The following is a 21,788-nucleotide window of genomic DNA, read 5'->3' on the forward strand; positions in this document are numbered from 1 at the left end:
GGCCCGGCCCGTTGGAGGCAAACTATGACTTGGGCAGGGCTGCATATCCAGAGTAGCTAACCTGTGGCCCTTCAGAGATGTTGATGGACTACAAGTCCCATCATCCCTAACCATTGGCCATGCTGGCTGGGGATGATGGGAGTCCAACAACATCTGGTGTGTGTGTCTGTCACTGTTTAAAACAGGTTTCCTCAAACTCGGCCCTCCGGATGTTTTTGGCCTACAACTCCCATGATTCCTAGCTAGCAGGACCAGTGGTCAGGGATGATGGGAATTGTAGTCTCAAAACATCTGGAGGGCCTGAGGAAGCCTGGTTTAAAGCCTTCTGTACCACAGAAATGGGACTCTTGTGAATTTCCTATTGAGGTCTTCCAGATGTTGTGGGACACCAATTCCCATCAGCCCCAGCCAGCAGGGCCAGCAGTGAGGGATGATGGGAGTTGGAATCCAACATGGTCCTACGTGACTTCCTGTGGTGCTGGCTTCCACCCTCCTCTTCTTACTTTGGCTAGGCCTGGTCCAACTCTTCTCCAAATCCTCACCAAAGACGCTCTTGGAAATAAAAAAACTGAATATTGTGCAGTCGCAGAATCAGCTTTGCAAGCCTTGTGCGATTTTCACGATTTGTTCTGGTGGAGAATTGCCTTCCTTTCTTTCGTGCTGCTGCGACTGTGCCTTTGGCCTGGTGCGCAGATGCGCCCAGACCATCTCCAGCACCCTTTTCTCTTCCGCAAGGACAGCATGTGCAACTTGAAGCACAAATCACACAGCTTACCCTCGGGAACGGAGGAGCCAACGGCAGCCACCTTGAACTCAAAGGAGAGCAGCTGCAAAGCAGCGGTGGCGAGTGAGGAACGTACTGGGCAAGGTCAGGTGGGTGCAGAGGAAGCTTCTGGATTGGACAGAACGTTTTTTGCAGGCAGAGAGTGTGCCTGATGAAAAGACAAGTGGGACCTGAAACTCCACCTATGCTTATGCTGACCCGAATCGATCCAGTAGGGACGCCACGGGTTGATTCCAAAGTAACGCTATGCGACTGCTCCATCCACGCAAGGATTTTCGCTTGCGCAAAGTAATGTTCTCTTCCTCTCCTCACACCCCCCTAAAATTACTTTAGGGGTTCTCCCAACACCCCAGAGAACTTTGGGAAGAAGAATAATCATCAAATTATTATTTGTACCCCACCCCGCTGACCTGGGAAGGGGTGTGCAATGGCAGGAAAAAGGAGAACACCGCACAAACCCTCCTGCTAACGGAACGGAAGAACGGGATACCGCCCCATTTTACTTCCTTCGTACCTCCAGAACGCAAAGCGCACCCGCCCCTACCAATGGACTTTGGACTGGGCCTTTACATCTAGGGAAACAACACCTGGGAAGCACTGAACGTCTGCCAGCCATGGGCAGGGTCTCCGTCCGACCCCCCAGCACAAAGCCTAGCGCTCTCGCGGCCAGGCGAACTGGCCTCAGCGCCTTAGCATGGCACAAACTCCTTGTGCTGTGTAGAAGCCGGCATGAGGACAGTCTCCCCTGCCCGGTGGGCATGGCTGCGGAGGTGGCGGTAGAGATGTTCTGTGTCACGGAAGCGGCGCCCGCACTGGGGGCAGGGGTACGGCCTCTCGCCCGCATGCGTGTGTTGGTTCTTGAGCAGAGAGGAGGCGGCGGAGGCGGCACAGGGCTTCCCGTAGTCCCCGCAGGCCCGGCCGGGGAGCGGGCTGCCGTCCGGTTCGAGGTGGTGGGCGTGCTGGTGCCTCTGGAAGTGCAAGGTGCTGTTGAAGCTCTTGCCGCAGTCCGGGCAGACGTGGGGCTGCCCGCCGGCGTGGGTGCGCTGGTGTCGGTAGAGGTGGGAGGTGCGCCCAAAGCGCTTGCCGCAGTCCGCGCAGGAGTAGGGCCTCTCGCCCGTGTGGATGCGCCGGTGCCTCTCCCAGTGGGAGCTCCAGGTGAAGCTCAGCCCGCACTCGCCGCAGCGGTAGGGCTTATCAGCCGACAGGTGCAGCCGGCGGTGCTGAGCCAGCTGGCCCCGCGTGCCAAAGCTCTGCCCGCACTCCCCGCAGCCGTAGGGCTGTTCGGCGGTGCCGTGCAGCCGGCGGTGTCGGGCCAGCTGCGAGCGCCCGCCAAAGCTCTGCCCGCACTCGGCGCACTGGTGGCTCTGGTCCCCGCCCATCAGGTGCAGGCGCTGGTGCTTCACCAGAGCCAGCCCGTCGGCAAAGGCCTTGCCGCACAGGGTGCACTTGTAGGGCTTGCGCCCGCGGTGCGTGCGCTGGTGCTGGTCAAAGTGCAGCGTGGTGCTGAAGCTGCGCCCGCAGTAGGTGCAGATGTAGGCGCGGGTGACGCTGGCCGCCGCGCTGGTGCCGTGTGTGCGCTGGTGCCGGTAGAGGTGCGAGCTGCGGCTGAAGCGCTTGCCGCACTCGTCGCAGGGGTAGGGCTTCTCGCCGGTGTGTATGCGCAGGTGGCGGGCGAAGTGGGAGCTCCACGAGAAGCTCTTGCCGCAGTCGCCGCACTGGAAGGGCAGGCGCCCGGTGTGCAGGCGCTGGTGGGTCACCAGCTCCGTGTTGCGGCGGAAGCAGCGCCCGCACTCGGCGCACTGGTAGGGCAGCCCGCGGCTGGGCATCAGGGAGGGGGCGGGGGCCGGCGGCTTGGCGCCGGCGGTGGCGTGTGCCCGCTGGTGCCGGTAGAGGTTGGAGCTGACGTTGAAGCTCTTGCCGCAGTCGCCGCAGCGGAAGGGGCGCTCGCCCGTGTGCGTACGCCGGTGCTTGCTGTAGTGCGAGCTGCAGCTGAACACCTTGCCGCAGTCCTCGCACTCGTAGCCCTTCTGCAGGACCATGAGGGGGGGCCCCTCCCGCGCCAGGACCTTGCCGCCACCCACTTGCTGCACCACCCTCCAGTGCAGGCTCTGGCAGTTCCCGGCCTCCAGCTGCACCACCGCGGGGCTGTCGTGCTGCTGGACATCTTCCTCGTCGCTCTCCTCCTCCTCTTCACTGCCCAGTCCCTCGACTGCTGGGAAAGACGCAGAGAAAAAGAAATCTCCCTTAGGACAGTCGGAACATTGATGGAGCAGGCAAAGCTCGAGGAAAATATAAGCCTTGTTAGGATTCCTCCAAAACTCAGCTTTCAGGTGGTGGTTGTTGTTATTATTATTATTATTATTATTATTATTATTATTTTCCCTTAGCCACGCTGGGCGGCTTCTAGCATATACAGAAACACAATAACATCAAAAGCTTCCCTCTATACAGGGCTGCCTTCGGGTGTCTTCTAAAAGTTGTGTGCAGTGGTACCTCTAGTTACGAACTTAATTCGTTCTGCAGGTCCATTCTTAACCTGAAACTGTTCTTAACTAGACGCGTGCTTTCACTAGTGCGGCCTCTTACTGCCGCTGCGCTGCCAGCACACGGTTTCCATTCTCATCCTGGGGCAAAGTTCTCCACTTCAGGTACTCTTCTAGGTTAGCGGAGTAACCTGAAGCGTTTGTAACCTGAGGTGTTTGTAACTCGAGGTACCACTTGGTTCTTGAACTTAATCTGTTCTGGGAGTCTGTTCGACTCCCGAAACCATTCAAAAACCAAGGCGCAGCTTCCGATTGACTGCAGGAGCTTCCTGCACTCAATTGGAAGCCATGGAAACTGTGTCGCATGTTTGGTTTCCGGAAAACGTTCACAAACCGGAACACTTACTTCCAGGTTTGCGGCGTTCGGGAGCCGATTCGTTTGGCAACTAAGCCATTTGGGAACCAAGGTTGGACTGTAGTTGTTTATCTCCTTGACATCTGATGCAAGGGCTTTCCACAGGGCCGGTGCCACTGCCAAGAAGGCCCTGTGCCTGGTTCCCTGTAGCTTCACTTCTCATAGTGAGGGAACTACCAGAAGGTCCTTGTAGGTGGGCTGAAGGATGGTAGCAGAGATACAGGTATACAGGGCCGAGGCTTCTGGACCTCATGACTGCCGATTTTGGATTTTTAGGGAGCCAGGCAACTATGCAACTTGATCCCCAGCCCCAGACTTTCCTATGTATTGATAAATGTGATAACCAAAATCTTAAACGATTCAGAAACAAAGTTGAAGGAACAGGCACATCGTAAAAAGGAATGCTCCTGAATCCATCGCTATTGCTGGTTTCCCAAGCAACCTCAGCAGCTAGGAGTGCCTTTTACCAGCTTTGTGTGGTGTGGCAGTTATGGCCAAGCCTTAGCCACAGTAGCATGGGTAACCTCAAGACTGGACTACTGCAATGGGCTCTAGGTGGGGCTGCCCTTAGAGTTGTTCCGCCACCAGCAGCTAGTGCAGAATTTGGCAGCCAGGCTGCTAACGCACCTCTGTGTTTCAGATATAGGTAGGTAGCCATGTTGGTCTGCCATAGTTGAAACAAAATTAAAAAATTCCTTCCAGTAGCAGCTTAGAGACCAACTAAGTTTGTTATTGGTATGAGCTTTCGTGTGCATGCACGCTTCTTCAGATACCGTGCATGCACACGAAAGCTCATACCAATAACAAACTTAGTTGGTCTCTAAGGTGCTACTGGAAGGAATCTTTTTATTTTGTTACACCTCTCTGTGACACCTTTGCCGAAGGAGCTGATCTGGCTGCCAAAATGTTGCCCGTCCAAGTTTAAAGTTTTGCTTTTAGTATATAAAGCCACATAACAGCTTGGGAACAGGGTTTTTAATCATCATGTGATCCATAAATGGAATAACTAATTAAATAAATAACAGTAGCAATAGCGAGGTGCCACCTTCCTCCAGGTGCAAGGCAACAGCAAAAAGAACAGGAGGGCCAAACGCCAACCTGCCAAAGAAAAATATCTCCGTTACCCTAGGTAAGGTGTCCAGTTAGATCTCAGGTGCAAAAGAAAACCCATCAATCAGCCTTCGTCTCTGCAGTACCATTGTTTGGCCTGGTCCACATTCTCACACTTCTTGCCTCCAGGAGACTACGGATGAAGAGAATTGGTTGGCCCTGCCAAAGAAAAAGATTGGGATCCACTGAAAGGGCACTACTCACCTAAGGTGGCTCTTCGGGCATTCTCCCTATTAATAGATGCCGGGACACAAGTTTCCTCATCTTCTTCTACCAGGAAAATCTCATTGGGTTTGGGACTTGCAGGTCCTACATAAAGAAGGAAAAACAGGCTATATCAAAGCTATGATACTTCCGCCTTGCTTAATACCATGCTATAATACCACATAATACCATATAATACCAACTACTCTATTCCGAACTTAAAAATGGAAAGCGTAATGCTGGTGGTCAACAAAAGAGGTTTAAAGGCTGTCTCAAGGCAAATTTTTAAAAATGTAGTATAAACACTAACAATTGGGAAACATTGGCCTGTGAGCGCTCCAGTTGGAGAACAGCCTTTACCAAAGGTGTCATGGGCTTCAAAGTGTGGTGTAGTGGTTAAGAGCGGTAGTCTTGTAATCTGGTGAACCGGGTTCGCTTCCCCGCTCCTCCACCTGCAGCTGCTGGGTGACCTTGGGCTAGTCACACTTCTCTGAAGTCTCTCAGCCTCACTCACCTCACAGAGTGCTTGTTGTGGGGGAGGAAGGGAAAAGAGAATGTTGGCCGCTTGGAGACTCCTTCGGGTAGTGATAAAGCGGGACATCAAATCCAAACTCATCAAAGACGCTCAAACTTAGGACGCAAGGGAGAAACGTGCTAGGAGGAAGGCACGCTTGGCAAATCCACACCGTGATCAACTCCTGCCCAGAAACCAATGTCCCCACTGTGGAAGGACGTGTGGATCCAGAACTGGCCTCCACAGTCACTTACGGACTCACTGTTAAAACTGTGTTTATGGAAGACAATCTTACTCAGCTACGAGTGATCGCCAAAAAACAAGAAGAATACCATGCTACAATATATATTATTGGTTTTTTTCAAAGTGATCACCGAAACACAACTCCCCCATCTAACATTAGTGTTCTGCTGCTTTGTTCTACCCTCTTCCTCACACCAAAACAGCAGCAGCTGCCCAGCTATAAACCACTTGCTGACCCACCGCAAATTTGTGTGATTTACAGGAATAAAAATGCTGCAGGGGTGAGGAGCAGGAAGGAGCGACTCTCGTCAGCCCTGAGCATCACCAGGGATGGTGGGACTTGTCATCTAATAATATCTGGAGAGTCCTGGGTCTCCCATTCCTGTGCACTGTTTTCATTTGTTTGGATAATGCATAACCGTTTCTTAAATCTGAAGCCAACCCATTATTTTCTATCACATTTTCACCTTTGGGCAGGTTCCCTGCTGAAAAAGTTTGCTGACCCCTGCTTTAGAACATGCAGAAAGAAAGAAAGTACAGTGGTACCTCGGGTTGCGAACTTAATTCGTTCCGGAAGTCTGTTCTTAACCCGAGGCACGCATTCCCTACATAGGCCTCCTGCAGCCCCGGAAGCAGATTGCGTTCGTATCCTGGGGCAAAGTTTGCAACCCGGGACACCTACTTCCAGGTTTGTGGAGTTCGTAACCCGAAGCGTTCGTAAGCAGGACTGTTCGTAACCCAAGGTACCACTGTATTGCTTCTGGGCTCTGCAACATGGCCTGTTTTAGTTGGGGATCTTCTGAAGGAGATACTTACTCAGTGCCACCAGACTGTCACAGGTCTCCTGGTGAGTTTCCCTGTAAACGGGCTTCTGATTCGGATCTGCAACTAGCCACGCATCCTCCATGATCCGATGCCAAGCCAGGTCCTAGCAAGCCACGGGCTCCTAAAAACAAGACAATCGTTCCATCCATGAAACACACGTGTAGCCCCTGCTAAGCTAGTATTCTCCTGCTTGCTCAAGCCTAATAGCCAGAGCAGAGTAGCAATATCACATCAGTCTAGTGTTTAATGTCAGTTTGCAAATTAGCCTCTCTCTTTTTAACACACACACACAATATTGAGCTACCGCCTTGTAATTTGGTCTCAAGGGAGTCACAGAGAGAACGCTATAATTATTTGAGGGAGTAAATTTTATCTGGAGCTCAAACACCGGACCAGACTTTGGGCTCTGAATTTTCCTAAAATAAATACCACTGTTAACCTACACATAGTTATTGTGGAATACCTCACTTTACCTAAAAGTGCGTCAGGTGTTGAGTACAATCTACTGCTCTTTAGCCATCCTGACTCTATGGCAGAAAAGTTAGCACCTTAAGGCAGTGACACCTACGGCCTTCTAGATGTTGTTAGACTCCAACTCCCATCATCCCCAGTCCAGTGATAAAGGAATGATGGGAGTTGGAGTCCGACAACATCTGGAGGGATCCAAATTCCCTATCCTTGACTTTGGGAATAGGCATCTATGACACCCCTTGCACTGGTCCAGCTGCCAGGATGTCTGGAGCCAATTCACACACATGGGCACTCATCACTTGCTAACTGTGGATAGCCATCCAGTGACGACTTGTGTGTATAAATTATCATACATAGAACTTCCAAGGCACCTCGCATGATCTCAAACACAGTCAGTTTGCACAGACAGCAGGAGATCTTTATATTCATGATAACCAAGTGATGGAGAAATAAGAGAACGCACATGTCTGTGTTAACCAGCCCTTAAACCCTCCTGCATTCCGGAAACCAATCACTGTTTCCTGACTTTTTTAAGAGGGGCTGTCATCATTAACCATAAACAAACAAGGGCCATGGTTATAGCATACATTTAAAGCACCACAATGCCACTTTAAACAGCTTCCCCCAAGGGATCCTGGGAACCGTAGTTTGTTAAGGGTGCTGAGCGTTATTAAGAGAGCCCTTTCCCCCCACTCAGAGCTACAATTCCCAGACTGCTTTAACAATCAATCCCTCTTCCTAGAGAGCTCTGGGAAATGGCACCCACCCACCCTTATTGTGACCTTCCAAGTATCTGACAACTTCTGTAGTTGCAGTTCCAAACTGGAAACCCAACCCATGAGTTGCTGTTGGATCCATCAGCCCCAGCCAGCATGCCCAATGGTCAGGGATGATGTAAAGTGCAGCCACAAATCCCCAATCCATATGTGGCTGCGCTGCACGGAGCTTTCTACACCGTCAGCAGAAAGAGTTGGGACCATGGAAGGAGGGGAGATGTGCGATATCTGGTGTTACTATACACAGCCAATTGCAATTAGATTTTGCTATGCATAAAAACCCTGCACATTCCCCAATTTAGGATGAGATGGGCATCAACTCAGGGATTTCCCTCAAGCCAAACCTCAAACGTCCCATTTCAAGGGCTCCTCTATCCACTGCACAATGATGGATCTGGCTTAACAACATCTCCTTCCCATCTCAGTAAGATCCGTGAGGCACATCCCTCTTATTCCCATTTCACAGAAAGGGAGAAACTGAGGCTGAAGAGCCTAAGGCCACTCAAGCCAAGCGATTGTAATAAACACTGGCATACCATTTGCAAATACTGTAATATTGTTTTCTTTCTTCCGATTATTTCTTTTTTTTAAGCGGAGATCTAAGGATGAATAGGAATTTTATCCGAGCCTGTGGTTTTCAGGAGGAGACTTTACAAGCCAAGCAGTGCGTGCAGCGGCAGCGGCAGCAGCAAAGCTGGAAACTGCACAAAGGAGCTCTCTAGCAAGGCAAAGAGGATCGGCCCTGAGGGCAATTTTGTTTTGTCTGCGCTCATCTTTCGAAAGCACCTGGGAAACTTTTAGACGAAACAGAATCGCCCACCACCTTCCGCCCCCGGGGCTGATTGGTCCATTGTTCCGTTCGGCGACCAGGTAACCGAATCCATCCCTTGCGCGAGCGTAACAGGATCAGGTGTCAATTGTTATTTTTTTAAAAGGAGCGGTTCTGGATCCAGCTACCCCACCCCACCTCCTCCCACTTCTTCCCCCGCTGATCCACTGCCCCCTCTCACCCCATGCGTCGACCCCAGGGGAGATAATGGGTGTCTTTTCGCACGGGGGAGGGTCACTTTCCAGCCCATCCGGGGGTTGCCTGCAAAAAATGCATTTACCTGATAAGTCCGGTTCAGGAGCGAGGGGTGGGGGTAGAAAAAGGAGACGATCTGCAGATCCCGAGCGGGGGGTGCTGAATATAAATCTGCTCTGGGGTGCCGATCCGAACAATTCAAACAATGAGAAAGTCCCTGCGTGGCTCGCGATCTTTATTAGAGGCCGTTTCGTGGCGGCGCGAGGACCCCACCAGCCTTTTGTGACAGGGAGGGGGGACTCCCCCCCCAAAAAAAGAGCTGGTGATCTGCAATGGAGGCAGCTCGGTTCCTGCGTGCAGCTTGGGAGCCGCTTGCAAGGACGGAGGCAGCCCCTTCCCACCACGATTTCTGGTCCTCTCCACCTCCTCCTCCTGTCTCTCTTTTCTTTATGATTCTCCAATCCACCGCCCCCCCCCTCCAGCCGCCTCCCCCTCCTCCCGGAGTCTTCCTGCCTCCCCCTCCCCTCCTCTCCAGCATCAGATCCCAAGCACCCCCAGCCTTGCTCCAGCCCCTTCCTGTGTCCATGCAATAGCAAGCCGGTCGGCAACCGATCGCGATTTCATTGTGGGGCTTGTGCGCCTTGGAAGATCCTGGGGTGAAATCTACCAGGGTGAGACCCACCCTGCTCCACTCCTCGCCAAGAATAAGAATAAGAAGAATATTGCAAAGACTGTCACTCCTGAAGGAGGAAGAGAAGGCACAGAGGGAACCCAGCCGAAGTGCAGTCAGGATGGGTAGGGAAGGGAGTGACTCCGGATCGGGCTCCGTTTTCGGGCCCCCAGGGTCGACGGCGCGCCCGGTGTCGGGCGTCTCCGATTAGAAGCGGACCCGGCTGCGGCAGAAACAGACACCGCCCGGTAAAGTGGGTAAGGCTGGCAGACTATATATATATATATATGTTCACGTCATTCTATGCTCAGTGGTCGGGCAGCTGCCTGGCGTGCAGAAGGGCGCGGGGTTCAATCCCCGGCACCTCTGCGCAGGGCTGGGAATCGTGTCCCCCGCCTGAAAAGCTCTGGAGAGCCGCTGCCAGTCAGTGTCGGGGATACTGTGCTATTTGGCTCTGCACAAGGCAGCTTTCCATGAGCTTGTGCGCCTGTGATCCTATACAGACACAGAGACGTGATGCTGGGTTAAAGAAGGGATCAGAAACACCTGAAGGCGGTGAAGGTCCTGTGTGAGTGCCTGGAGGCGGTTGGAGGATGGATGGCAGCTAATGGATTGAGTTTGAATCCTGACAAGACAAAAGTACTGTTTTGGGGGGACAGGGGGCGGGCTGGTGTGGAGGACTCCCTGGTCCTGAATGGGGTAACTGTGTCCCTGAAGGACCAGGTGCGCAGCCTGGGAGTCATTTTGGACTCACAGCTGTCCATGGAGGCACAGGTCAATTCTGTATCCAGGGCAGCTGTCTACCAGCTCCACCTGGTACAAAGGCTGAGACCCTACCTGCCCACAGACTGTCTTGCCAGAGTGGTGCATGCTCTAGTTATCTCCCGCTTGGACTACTACAATGCGCTATGTGGGGCTACCTTTGAAGGTGACCCGGAAACTACCAACTAATCCAGAATACGGCAGCTAGACTGGTGACTGGGGGCGGCCGCCTGTCTTGAAAGACCTACATTGGCTCCCAGTACGTTTCTGAGCACAATTCAAAGTTTTGGTGTTGACCTTTAAAGCCCTAGACAGCCTTGGCCCAGTATACCTGAAAGAGCGTCTCCACCCCCATCGTTCTGCCCGGACAGGGAACCAGGCAGAGGGCCTTCTCGGTAGTGGCGCCCGCCCTGTGGAACGCTCTCCCATCAGATGTCAAAGAGATAAACAACTACCTGACATTCAGAAGACATCTTAAGGCAGCCCTGTTCAAGGAAGTTTTTAATGTATGACATATTAGTGTATTTTTGGTCTTTGTGGAAGCCACCCAGAGTGGCTGGGGAAACCCAGCCAGATGGGCGGAGTACATATAATAAATTATTATTATTATTATTGTTGTTGTTGTTGTTGTTGTTGTTGTTGTTGTTGTTGTTGTTACTGGAAGAGAGCCACAGGCTCCCCAACCCAGAGAGTGTTGTTTTTGCAAGCGTTAACGTCACCTGCAATAAAAGGTGGGTGACTGCGCCTTCTTCTTGTCCTCCAGGTGAAATGCTGCAGGGGCTATTCTGCATCCCAGCAACAACATGCAGGAGAACTATGAGAATGTGATCTCTCTGGGTAAGGCGTCACCAAAACAATTCAATGCATTCAATATTGGCATGTCCACATTTATAGTGGGCACAGTATCTCGCCTGCTAAACATGGTACCCTGTCCAACATGGTACCCTGCAGATGTTGCTAGACTACAGCTGTATTGCAGGGGGTTGGACTAGAGATGATCCTTGCAATACCTTCCAACTCTGCAGTTCTGATTCTGTTATTCCAACTTCCCGAATCCCCAGCCATTACTCCCCGAAGGCCAGGGATGGTGGGGATTTGTGGTCCAGCAACCTCTGGAGTGCACCACGTTGGCTACCCCTGCTGGGAATCGATTTGTAATCTGTCACATCATACCTAACATTTCCATTGTTTGGGACATCGTTTCAAAAAGCGTTCTACGAATCGGAAACAATTACTTATTACATAAACAGAGTCCACTTCGCTTTTTCTCCCCTGTTTTTCCTCCAGTTCTGCCATTGCACAAATTCTGAAAATGTCACCATCCAGGCCAAACCATTCATTTCATCTATGGCTCAACAGTAAGATGCCATTTAGAAGCCATCAAGGCCTTTTTTTTTTGTAGCTGCAGTTAGCAGATTTCATACCAGTGCAAAGCATTTTCAAACCTCTTCCCGGAACTGTGCCTCTTGTGAAATGGACAGGGGTCTTCTAACAATCCTCAATGCCCTTAACAAAAACTACAGCTCCCAGAGTTCTTTGGGGGAAGAAGCCACAACTGTTTAAAACAGTGTCATGGTTCTTTAAATGTCCAGTGGGTGGAAGTGGCAGGCTCCTGAATCCTAAAGGGGCTGGAATGACTCGCTTGGGAATTACTGGGTAACCAAAGCCCTGCATCTAATTTCCTTTCCAATTGCGTCTTCCCCCTCTCTTTCCGGCATGACTGCACAGCGGAGGAAATTGCAATCAGCTGGCCCCGGATCACTGCGTTTGCCGAGTCTCACAGAAGAAGAGGGTTGGCACCTGGTAAGTCAAGTGTCTAGAGAAGAAAATGGAGGCTGCGGAGCAGGTTGATGTTGGGACTCCAACACCCATCAACCCAACCACTGTGGCCAATGATCAGGGATGATGGGAATTGTAGTCCATCAACATCTGGAGGGAACCAAATTCCCCTTCCCTGATGCAGTGCTTGCATCCGTGTTCCTCTTGACCGCAGAAGCAGGATACAGCAGAATCTATGAACGGGGATCCTGAGGGTGCCTTGGCGTGATAAGGTGACCATGGCTTCCTGAGCGACTTGTACTTCCAGTGCAATGTGCGGTATGGAACTGTGCATCTTGCACATCTTGACAGTCACAACTTGTTGTGTATATTTGTAGGATGGTATCTCACTGTGGGGACGCAGGTGGCGCTGTGGGTTAAACCACCGAGCCTAGGACTTGCCGATCAGAAGGTCAGTGGTTCGAATCCCCGCAACGGGGTGAGCTCCCATTGCTCGGTCCCTGCTCCTGCCAACCTAGCAGTTCGAAAGCACGTCAAAGTACAAGTAGATAAATAGGTACCTCTCTGGTGGGAAGGTAAATGGCTTTTCCTTACGCTGCTCTGGTTCTCCAGAAGCGGCTTAGTCATGCTGGCCACATGACCCGGAAGCTGTACGCCGGCTCCCTCGGCCAATAAAGCGAGATGAGCGCCGCAACCCCAGAGTCGTCCACGACTGGACCTGATGGTCAGGGGTCCCTTTACCTTCAGCTATGGTGATACTGATCTTCTTCACTAAAGGTAGGGATGCGGGGAGCTTGTTTCCCTCCAGATCCTGCTGGCCTCCCAACAGCCCCTGACCATTGGTCATGCTGACCAGGTCTCAACAAAATCTGGAGCACCACTGGCATCCCATCCTTGGTGAAGGGTATCACTGATCAGGATAGACCAATGGTATCTGTTCTACTTTTTTGTGCTTCTCATGACATGATGCTTACAGTGGTGACTCGCAAGACGAAATTAATCCGTTCCGCGAGTCTCTTCGTCTTGCGGTTTTTTCGTCTTGCGAAGCACGGCTATTAGCGGCTTAGTGGCTATTAACGGCTTAGCGGCTTTAAGAAAAAGGAAACAAACTCGCAAGAACTCGCAAGATGTTTCGTCTCGCGAAGCAAGCCCATAGGGAAATTCGTCTTGCGGAACGTCTCAAAAAACGGAAAACTCTTTTGTCTTGCGCGTTTTTCGTCTTGCGAGGCATTCGTCTTGCGAGGCACCACTGTATTTGTAGAGCTGTGGTAGTTTTCAAACTACGTCAAGAAACTAAGAAGAGCCTTCTGGATCAGGCCAATGGCCCATCTAGCCCAACACGCTGTTCTCGCAGCAGCCAGCCAGATGTCTGGGGAAAGTGTAGCATGCCAGGACCTGATCACAAGAGGCAGAGCATAGCCGTCATGGACCCAGGAGTTTTTCAGGGAGAGAATCAGGCAGGACCAGCCCTATCATTAGGCAGAGTGAGACGGACACTCCAAGTAGCAGGTTCCGGGGGACAGGGAGCCACAGCCAAGTATTGGAGGATAGGGCTAGGTGTGCCCTATGCGTGAGAGGTCTGTTGCCTCAGGTGTGGGCAAATTTGTCTCGTTCCTATAGGTGGAAATGGGAGGGGCAGAGGGGAACCCCATTTTTTCTTCACCTCGGGCAGCAAAATGACTTGTGCAGGGGCCTGAGGCAAGCTATTCTGAAGGAAATGTCAAACCTTCCTTGAAATCTATTGCTGCTGAGGGGTTTTCTATGGGGCCTGCTGTTAATAATAAGAATTATAATTATAATTTATTTGTACCCCGCCCATCTGGCTGGGTTTCCCCAGCCTCTCTGGGCGGCTTCCAACAAAGATTTTAAAATACATTAAAATGTCACACATTAAAAACGTCCCTGAACAGGGCTGCCTTCAGATGTCTTCTAAATGTCAGGTAGTTGTTTATCTCTTTGACATCTGATGGGAGGCCGTTCCCAGGGCCGGCACCACTACCGAGAAGGCCCTCTGCCTGGTTCCCTGTAGCTTTGCTTCTCGCAATGAGGGAACTGCCAGAAGGCCCTCAGTGCTGGACCTCAGCGTCTGGCAGAACGATGGGGGTGGAGACGCTCTTTCAGGTATACTGGGCCGAGGCCGTTAATGCAGATGATAGACTCAGTACGCCTGTTCGGGGTGGGGGCATATGAGCAGTCTGTGAGCCCTAGATACCTTCCGAATTGCTCCACAGCCAAATCAGGGTCTGCTGAAAAGAGAGACAGGAAGCAACAGAGGTCTTAAGGGAAAAGGATTCCAAGCAAAAAAACCTTCCCTTCAAAGGCCATCTGGTAGCAAGGGCCCCAACCACCTGTGAAGGAGTTGGGTTGAGCAACAACATGTACTTAAGCCCCCCCCCCCAAAAAATGAGGTCCCCCCCTCCCCAGGAATTGCACAGGGAGAAGCAAGGTGAAGGGGTAGAGGGGAAGGAAATTGGATACAGATTTTATGGTTGCTAGGCAATTACTCTTTCTTTGCAGTTCCTCTTTAATTGCTTCCAGATATCCACCAACTTGCTCTGGGAGCACACAGAGGAGATGATCTGCTGGGCTCGTGTCTGTTGTGGAGCCTCCATTGATGTCAGTGGCAGACTCACAAGAGAACACAAAAAATGGGGAATGGTTAGCTCAGCACAGCATAGCAGAGGAATACTTAAGCATGGTTTTATAGATTAACAAATCAATACGGCATTTATAATCACATAGTGTGACTTTTGCTGCAATGGTGAGGTTTAGCTTATTTTTTTAGTTGCTGCTTTGCTCCTAGTGTGTTCTGACCTCAGTTGCTTTAATTGTTTTGTATGATTTATGCTGTAATTGTGAGGATGCTGTATTCTGTTATTGTTATTGATTTTTTGTAAGCTGCTTTGGGACTCCCTCATCTGAATGAAAAGCAGCATAGAAATACAAATCAATCAATTAATCAATGATGGCCGTATGAGAAACATTGGGGAACCTCTGGCTTAAGGGCCAAATGTGGGAGGGAGGGGCCAACATCTCTGCCTGGCCCTCTGGGCTCTCCCCAGACCCCACTCATCTCTTCGCTCTCTCCTTGAGAAGTTTAGCCTTGTGTTGAACTCTGCCTCTTGCTTGCATGAATGGTGGGTGGGTGGGTGTAGAACTAGCTTACTAAACAAAGGCAAACTTGACATTACTTGCTCCTCCCATTTTTGACTCTGGCCCCACCCAGCACTGGCAAGTGGCCCCTGAAGGTTGCCCATGAACGGCTGGAACAAGATCCTCCACCCCTTCTCCATGGGACTGAATGCCATCTGCTGGTGGGGTAACAGCAGGGGAGGCCTGCTCCCCTGCTTGGGGGCTTCCTGGAGGCATCCTCTTGCCCAGTGTGGGGTGGTGGGCCAGATGGAGATTTGGTCTCCCTGTCTTCTGTTCAGGAGGCGGTTGGGGGAGGAGGAGGGCAGGGGTCTGCCGGGGGGAGCGATGAGTTGTGGCTCACCCATGACGGCCTTTTCAATTCCCTTCTCCCAAGTTTCCTTTCCCAGACCTCAGCAGTTACTGGATTCTCTCGTTGTTCCAGCAGATGATGGGATGGTGAGTGAGAATGAAAACGGGAACGAAGAGGAGGAGGCACCGCAGGACGGAGAAGGAGAGGGCAGAGGGGATGTTGGCATTGAGAAGGTGGAAGCCCAAAAGGATCTCCTGCCGGAGAACACCAAAGAGCCTCTTGAGCCTGAGCTGAAAGCCAGCGAGGAAGGCCCAGACCAGGCGGCCTTGGATGAGCGGCCAAGGAAGCCCCTGGGGAAGAGACAGGCCAAGTCGAGCGTCCACCGTGCTTTCAAGAAGTTCTCCTCACGCAACCACCACCACGGCCACACCGGTCGGTGCCACAGCTGCGGCAAGGGCTTCGGCTTCGGCAAGCGCTCCCGGCTGCATGGCGCCACCGGCCTGGAGAAGCCCTACAAGTGTGGCGAATGCGGCAAGGGTTTCCGGCTGCACTCCACCCTGGCGACCCACCAGCGCCGCCACACCAGCACCAAGCCCTACCGCTGCGCCGAGTGCGGCAAGAGCTTCAGCGTCGGCTCGGCCTTCATCCAGCATCAGCGCACCCACGCCGGCAAGCGGAGTGGGCCCGGTCCAGCCCGGCCCTGCGAGTGCAATGTGTGCGGCAAGAGCTTCGGGCTCCCGGCCCACCTCATCAAACACCAGAAGCAGCACCTAGAAGAGAAGCCCTACAAGTGCCAGGAGTGCGGCAAGGGCTTCAACTGGAACTCTCACCTGGAGCGCCACCGCCGCATCCACACCGGAGAGAAGCCGTATGTCTGCGAGGACTGCGGGCGCGCTTTCGCCTGGAGCTCCCACCTGGAGCGCCACCGGCGGACGCATTTTGGTGGGCTCCAGAAGGCTGCCTCGTGCAGTTGTTGCTTGGCTGCGGCCGCGGCACCTGCCAGCAAAGCCAGCACCAAGCCCTACCGGTGTGATGACTGCGGCAAAGGCTTCAACAAGAACGCGGCCCTGTCCAAGCACCGCCGCGCTCACCATGCTGCAGAGAAGCCCTACGTCTGCCAAGACTGTGGCAAGAGCTTTGGTCTGAACGGCGCCCTGCTGCAGCACCGGCGAACGCGGCATCCAGACGACTCAGCCAAACCATACGCCTGCGGCGACTGCGGCAAGAGCTTCGCCTGGAGCTCCCACCTGGACCGGCACCGGCGCATCCACGCCGGCGACAAGCCCTACCGCTGCGAGGACTGTGGGAAGGGCTTCTCCCAGAGCTCCCACTTGGAGCGGCACCAGCGGGTGCACAGGAGCGCCGAGCGCCCGCCATGCCGCTGTGCCGAGTGCGGGTTCGCAGGGGCGCGGCGGCAGCGCCGGCGAGGGGCCCTGCTGGCCTGCAAGTGCAGCGACTGCGGCAAGAGCTTCCTGTGGCGGCGCCCGGCCTGCAGCGAGTGCGGGAGGGGCGGTGGGGAGGGCGTGCGGCACCAAGGGACGCAGACGGGCGAGAAGCCCTACTCATGCCTGGACTGCGGCAAGTGCTTCGCCCAGAACTCGGCTCTGGCCAAGCACCGGCGCATGCACACCGGGGAGAAGCCGTACAAGTGCGCCGAATGCGGGAAGAGCTTTGGCGTCCGCTCCAACCTGCTGAAGCACCAGCGCACGCACCTGGGCGAGAAGCCCTACAAGTGCGCCGACTGCGGCAAGGGCTTCATTCAGAAGTCTGACCTCACCAAGCACCGGCGCATGCACACCGGCGAGAAGCCGTACCGCTGCGACGCCTGCGGCAAGTGCTTCAGCGTCAGCTCCAATCTCATCAAGCACCAGCGCATCCACTTGGGCGAGAAGCCCTACGCCTGTGGGGAGTGCGGCAAGGCCTTCATCCAGCGCTCCGAGCTCACCATCCACCAGCGCACCCACACCGGGGAGAAGCCCTACAAGTGCGGCGTCTGCGGCAAGTGCTTCAGCCGCAGCTCCCACCTCAACCGGCACCAGCGCACCCACAGCAACGGCAAGGCCTCGGCCGGCAGTGCCGGGACGGCCCACACCACGCTGCTGGCCGCCAGCGCTGCCAAACCTGCTGCTCCCCTGCCCACCTCGGCCTTCTCAGCTTCCTTCGCTTCGCCTGGCCCCCTGCCCGCCCTGCCTGCCTTCCCTGCTTCTCCATCGTCCCTCCCGATCCCTTCTTTGGACCTGCCCTGGGCCCTGTCCTTTCCCTCCCGAAGCTTCCCGCACCCCTCCTTCCCTTCTCCTGCCCCTTCAGGGGCCCAGGCCTCATCTCTGATCAACTAGCTTCTCCTCCTTCCAGCCCCAGAGCTAGCATGACCAGTGGTCAGGGGATGATGGGAGTTGTAGTCCAGCAGGATGGGGAAGGCTGCTCTCCTCACTCTGTTATCCCCCCTTTTCCTGAGGAACTGAGACTCTCTTTTCCTTGGTGACACAGTTGCTCTCTGTTCCCTCTGATCAGGCCCCATAACATCCTCCCTGTTGCCTTCCTGCCCTGCTTGGGGGCTTCTTAGAAACACCTGGTTATCCTCTGTGGGGAGCAGGATGGTGTACTAGGTGGGCTTTTGGTCCAATCCAGCAGGGCTTTTCTTAATGCTCCACAGCATGGCTTCATGTGTTTGCCTCAGAAATCGGCCATATTCTGTTCCTTCGCTTTCTGCTCAGTGCCCTGTCCCAGCCGCCTCATCTTCTCAGCCAGGTTCTTCCTTGGCAGGAGACATTCCAATTCCTTTGTTTCTTACTCCTTTGCAGTCCTGTCCCCCCCAATCGCCCTCCATTTTGTTTCCCTCCATTTTGTTTCCCTCTGTTTTGTTTTGCTACTCTTGTTGTGTTCATGCTTATGAGTTACCCACTCTTGTGCCTCTTCCTGTCCAGAACTTGTTTTTCTCATTTGCATCGCAAGTCTCTATGTATTTTCCAGGCTTTATCCATTTTATGCCATGTATACAAACCCATACATTCACGCACCCAGTGCTATTTTTCCTAGAAAAAGAGGTGTCAGAACTCACCATGAACACCTCCCTTGTTCTCTCAGAATGGCAATGGCGCCGACCTGAGAGGTCCTGGAATTGAGTTCTAGCGAGATGCGGCTGAAAAAAAGCCCTACATGCACCCAATCACCCACCCATATAAATATGTGCCCATACACATTTCTTCTTCTTCTTCTTCTTCTTCTTCTTCTTCTTCTTCTTCTTCTTCTTCTTCTTCTTCTTCTTCTTCTTCTTCTTCTTCTTCTTTCTTACCTGCCCTTCACCCTAAGGTCCCAGGGTGGGTTACAACAATTAAACCACAATATTATTATTATTATTATTATTATTATGCAAATACGTCTTTTTAATAGTTTTCCAAAATTGCCCCAACAATAGCCAGATTATAACAATATCAGTTTAATTAAACCATGATATTAAAATCAGTTTAAAACAACTTCACAATTGCAGGTCTAAGGTGTTTTCTTAAAATATACACCTCAGGTGTCAGAAGCCAGATGTGTCAGGCATTCACCGGAAGCTGTATAGGGAAGTTTGCGGGTGCATCTCAGTGGGCTGCGAGTTCCACAACTTAGGGGCTGCCACATAAGATGTGGCCCACCCGCCCTAAGCCTCAGAGGGTGGGGGAACAGCCAAGAGGGCTTCCTCGGCCAAACTTAACACCTGAGGGGATCTGTCAGGAAGGAGGTGGTCTTTCAGCTATTCAAGGACTGAATCCACACACACACATAACATACGTAGAGAGAGATTATAGTACAGTGGTACCTCGCAAGACGAATGCCTCGCAAGACGAAAAACTTGCAAGACGAAAGAGTTTTTCGTTTTTTGAGTTGCTTCGCAAGACGAATTTCCCTATGGGCTTGCTTCGCAAGACGAAAACGTATTGCAAGTTTGTTTCCTTTTTCTTAAAACCATTAATACCCATTAAAACCGTGCTTCGCAAGACGAAAAAATCGCAAGACGAAAAATCTCACAGAACGAATTAATTTCGTCTTGCGAGGCACCACTGTACCAGACACCGACAACACACTCCTGCCAATCTCTTGCTTTCATTTGATTAATACGCTCAAAGGTTCTGCCCATTTTTGTTCTGATATATCTGCTGTTCTAGTTACTTGGTGATGCTGGAAAATGTGACCTCTGGATCAGTCCTGCATGCATGTCATTATGTTGCTGTGCCAGTGGCTTTTTGTAGATGTTGCATTCGCCCCATTTCCTCTTGTCTCCTGTGCCCTCGCTGCTTTCTAGCTTGTAAACTCTTCGGAGCCAAGGTCAGGCTCAGGGTCTGGATTATAAGAATTTAAGAAGAGTCCTGCTGCATCGGGCCAAAGGCCTATCTAGCCCTTTTCTCGCAGTGGCCAACCAGATGCCTATGGCATCCTCACAAGCATGGCATGGGTGCAATAGGCCTCTCCTCACCTGTGATGCCCAGCAGCTGATACTGAGAGGCAGACCACCTTTGAGGACGCTTTATACCTGAGGAGAGACTCTACCTCAGTGGCAGGAGGCCTGCTTTGCATGCCAAAAGGTACTGGGTTCAAATTCCTGTCAACTCTTATTTTTAAAAGGGTCAGGAAGCAAGGGAGTGGGGAAAGTCCCTCTGCCAGAGACCCCAGAAAGCCATTGCCAGTCAGACTAAGGCACTTCTGGGTTAGATAGATCAATAATCTGAGATACCTACATTCCTAGGTCCGCTTGATAAACCTCCATAAATAAGTGAATAGGGGAGGAATCCTCTGTCAAGAGCTATTTGGACATCAAATACTTGTGGGAGAATTATATGAAGTGGGGCCACGTCCTGGTTCACTTCGTGATTTTATGAGGGGGAAAGTTTTAGGTTGGGACGCAGCCATTGACAATGGTAGATCCACTGTAGTCTGTTTTTAACGTCACTTCCATGTGACCTGTTTATTGAGTATTTGGACGGCGGCGATTTAATAAGCATCCACTCTGGTTTGTTTGTGGTGAGGTTAGATGATGTCGTGTCAAAGCAAGTGTCAGCCCACACTTTACAGTGCATTTCCCTCCCCCTGTCACTTTTTGCAAAAAGTCCAAAATAGTGACACACACAACTTTATATCTTGTGCAATCAAACTTTTTTTAAAAAAATGTACTTTATGGTGCTTTTTAAAATGTTGAGAGGGTGCTTTGTGTTTGTGTGTGTGTGTGTGTGAGAGAGAGAGAGAGAGAGAGAGAGAGAGAGAGAGACAAAGCACCTGTCTCTCACAGGACCACAATGACAGGCCAATTGCCATTGCCCCAGAGCATTCTGGGAATGGCTGGTTCTTGCTGTGCTCTTATTTAAAGAGAGCATTCCTCTAGTGTGAAAGCGGAGGGAGAAAATCTGAAAACCATCGCCCTTTCAAGCTCTTGGAAGCAGACTGGTGAATATGAACTCTACTGTGGTCAAATGTGAAGAAACAGGGGAGGGAGGGGGGAATCTGGACTCAGGAACTCCAACTCCCATCATCCCTAAGCACTAGCCATTCTGGCTGGGGCTGATGGGAACTGGAGTTCACACTCCCCATTCTTGAGGCAGGGGAATGACAATCAAGCAATGGTGTGTCACTGTTTCTTGCACATAGGAATGGCTCAGTGAGCTGGGCTGTTGCAAGGTATTTTGGGGACAAGCCAAACATCTCAACAAGTGTGTGGGTGTCTATATTGTGAATCGGGGGGGGGGGGCAAATGCAGCGCTCTAGGCCTCTCCCCCTGGCCCTTGTGACTCTTACCAGGCACACCCCTCACCAGCCCTGCTTTGCACCTTCCTCACGTCTTTGTCGGACTGGACTATGCCCTTGAACTCTGAACAATGTCTCTGATGTGTTCATGTGAAGAAGTGACCCTACTTTGTAAAGGTGAAATGTCCATTTGCTGCTCCACCCGTTCTTGTCTCTGGCCCCGCCCATCACTGCCATGTGGCCCCCAAAAGCTCATCTGGCCCTCGGACTGAAAAACGTTACCCTTTTGTAAATACTGATAGGCGACACGCTGCTTCACCGAAGAGGGAATCGCCCTGTCCGGAGGAACTGTTGTTTGGCATGTCAAGTGATACATATTGCAATGGTTGGAACATTTTTGCTTGAGGAAAAACTTGGGGTCCTCCTTGCACTTCTGCCCTCTTCCAAGCAGTGTGAGGTGAGCCCCTGTTTGTTCCTCAAAGGATGTAGGAAGATGGGGCCCTTTGGCTGGACTGCACCCTCCTAAAGCCGCCTCGAGACTTCACCCAGATATTTCAATGTGGGGACT

At 52.2% G+C, this 21,788-nt stretch overlaps 2 protein-coding genes across 7 annotated transcripts; one reads left to right on the forward strand and one right to left on the reverse strand.

The window, feature by feature from the left end:
- Window positions 1-56: 56 nt before the first annotated feature.
- LOC310701480 (uncharacterized protein) lies at window positions 57-9,299 on the reverse strand. 3 transcript variants are annotated; one of them, XR_014523057.1, is made up of 5 exons: window positions 8,935-9,299; window positions 6,570-6,699; window positions 4,997-5,101; window positions 861-2,996; window positions 57-827 (listed from the first exon to the last, which is right to left on the reverse strand). XR_014523057.1 is itself a non-coding variant. In XM_083492420.1 (4 exons), exons 2-4 carry the CDS (start codon window positions 6,658-6,660, stop codon window positions 1,474-1,476), a joined length of 1,716 nt encoding a protein of 571 aa, XP_083348546.1. In that variant the 5' UTR covers window positions 6,661-6,699; window positions 8,935-9,299; the 3' UTR covers window positions 57-1,473. The 3 variants fall into 3 exon arrangements, 2 of the variants coding, with proteins under 2 accessions (XP_083348546.1, XP_083348545.1); XM_083492420.1 differs by having other exon boundaries at window positions 57-2,993; XM_083492419.1 differs by having other exon boundaries at window positions 57-2,996.
- LOC310701192 (uncharacterized protein) lies at window positions 8,473-20,706 on the forward strand. 4 transcript variants are annotated; one of them, XM_083491665.1, is made up of 4 exons: window positions 8,473-8,695; window positions 11,045-11,118; window positions 12,010-12,084; window positions 15,587-20,706. In XM_083491665.1, the coding sequence occupies exons 2-4, from the start codon at window positions 11,085-11,087 to the stop codon at window positions 17,836-17,838; spliced, it is 2,361 nt and encodes a 786-aa protein (XP_083347791.1). In that variant the 5' UTR covers window positions 8,473-8,695; window positions 11,045-11,084; the 3' UTR covers window positions 17,839-20,706. The 4 variants fall into 4 exon arrangements, with proteins under 4 accessions (XP_083347791.1, XP_083347790.1, XP_083347792.1 ...); XM_083491664.1 differs by lacking the exon at window positions 8,473-8,695 and adding an exon at window positions 9,415-9,776; XM_083491666.1 differs by lacking the exon at window positions 8,473-8,695 and adding an exon at window positions 9,415-9,776 and having other exon boundaries at window positions 15,635-20,706.
- Window positions 20,707-21,788: the final 1,082 nt, after the last annotated feature.

This window comes from Podarcis liolepis (genome assembly GCF_965112155.1).
Source record: "Podarcis liolepis genome assembly, chromosome: 2".
Lineage (NCBI taxonomy): Eukaryota > Metazoa > Chordata > Lepidosauria > Squamata > Lacertidae > Podarcis > Podarcis liolepis.

Excerpts from the sequence above, each read along its gene's own strand:
- LOC310701480 (XM_083492419.1), bottom strand. The coding sequence starts at position 6,660 with ATGGAGGATGCGTGGCTAGTTGCAGATCCGAATCAGAAGCCCGTTTAC. Across the intron at positions 5,102-6,569 it reads TGACAGTCTGGTGGCACTGA|GACCTGCAAGTCCCAAACCC; the intron begins GTAAGTATCTCC and ends TTCTTTATGTAG. Across the intron at positions 2,997-4,996 it reads TGCCCGAAGAGCCACCTTAG|CAGTCGAGGGACTGGGCAGT; the intron begins GTGAGTAGTGCC and ends CGTCTTTCCCAG.
- LOC310701192 (XM_083491665.1), top strand. The coding sequence starts at position 11,085 with ATGCAGGAGAACTATGAGAATGTGATCTCTCTGG. Across the intron at positions 11,119-12,009 it reads TGAGAATGTGATCTCTCTGG|CGGAGGAAATTGCAATCAGC; the intron begins GTAAGGCGTCAC and ends ATGACTGCACAG. Across the intron at positions 12,085-15,586 it reads AAGAAGAGGGTTGGCACCTG|TTTCCTTTCCCAGACCTCAG; the intron begins GTAAGTCAAGTG and ends CCTTCTCCCAAG.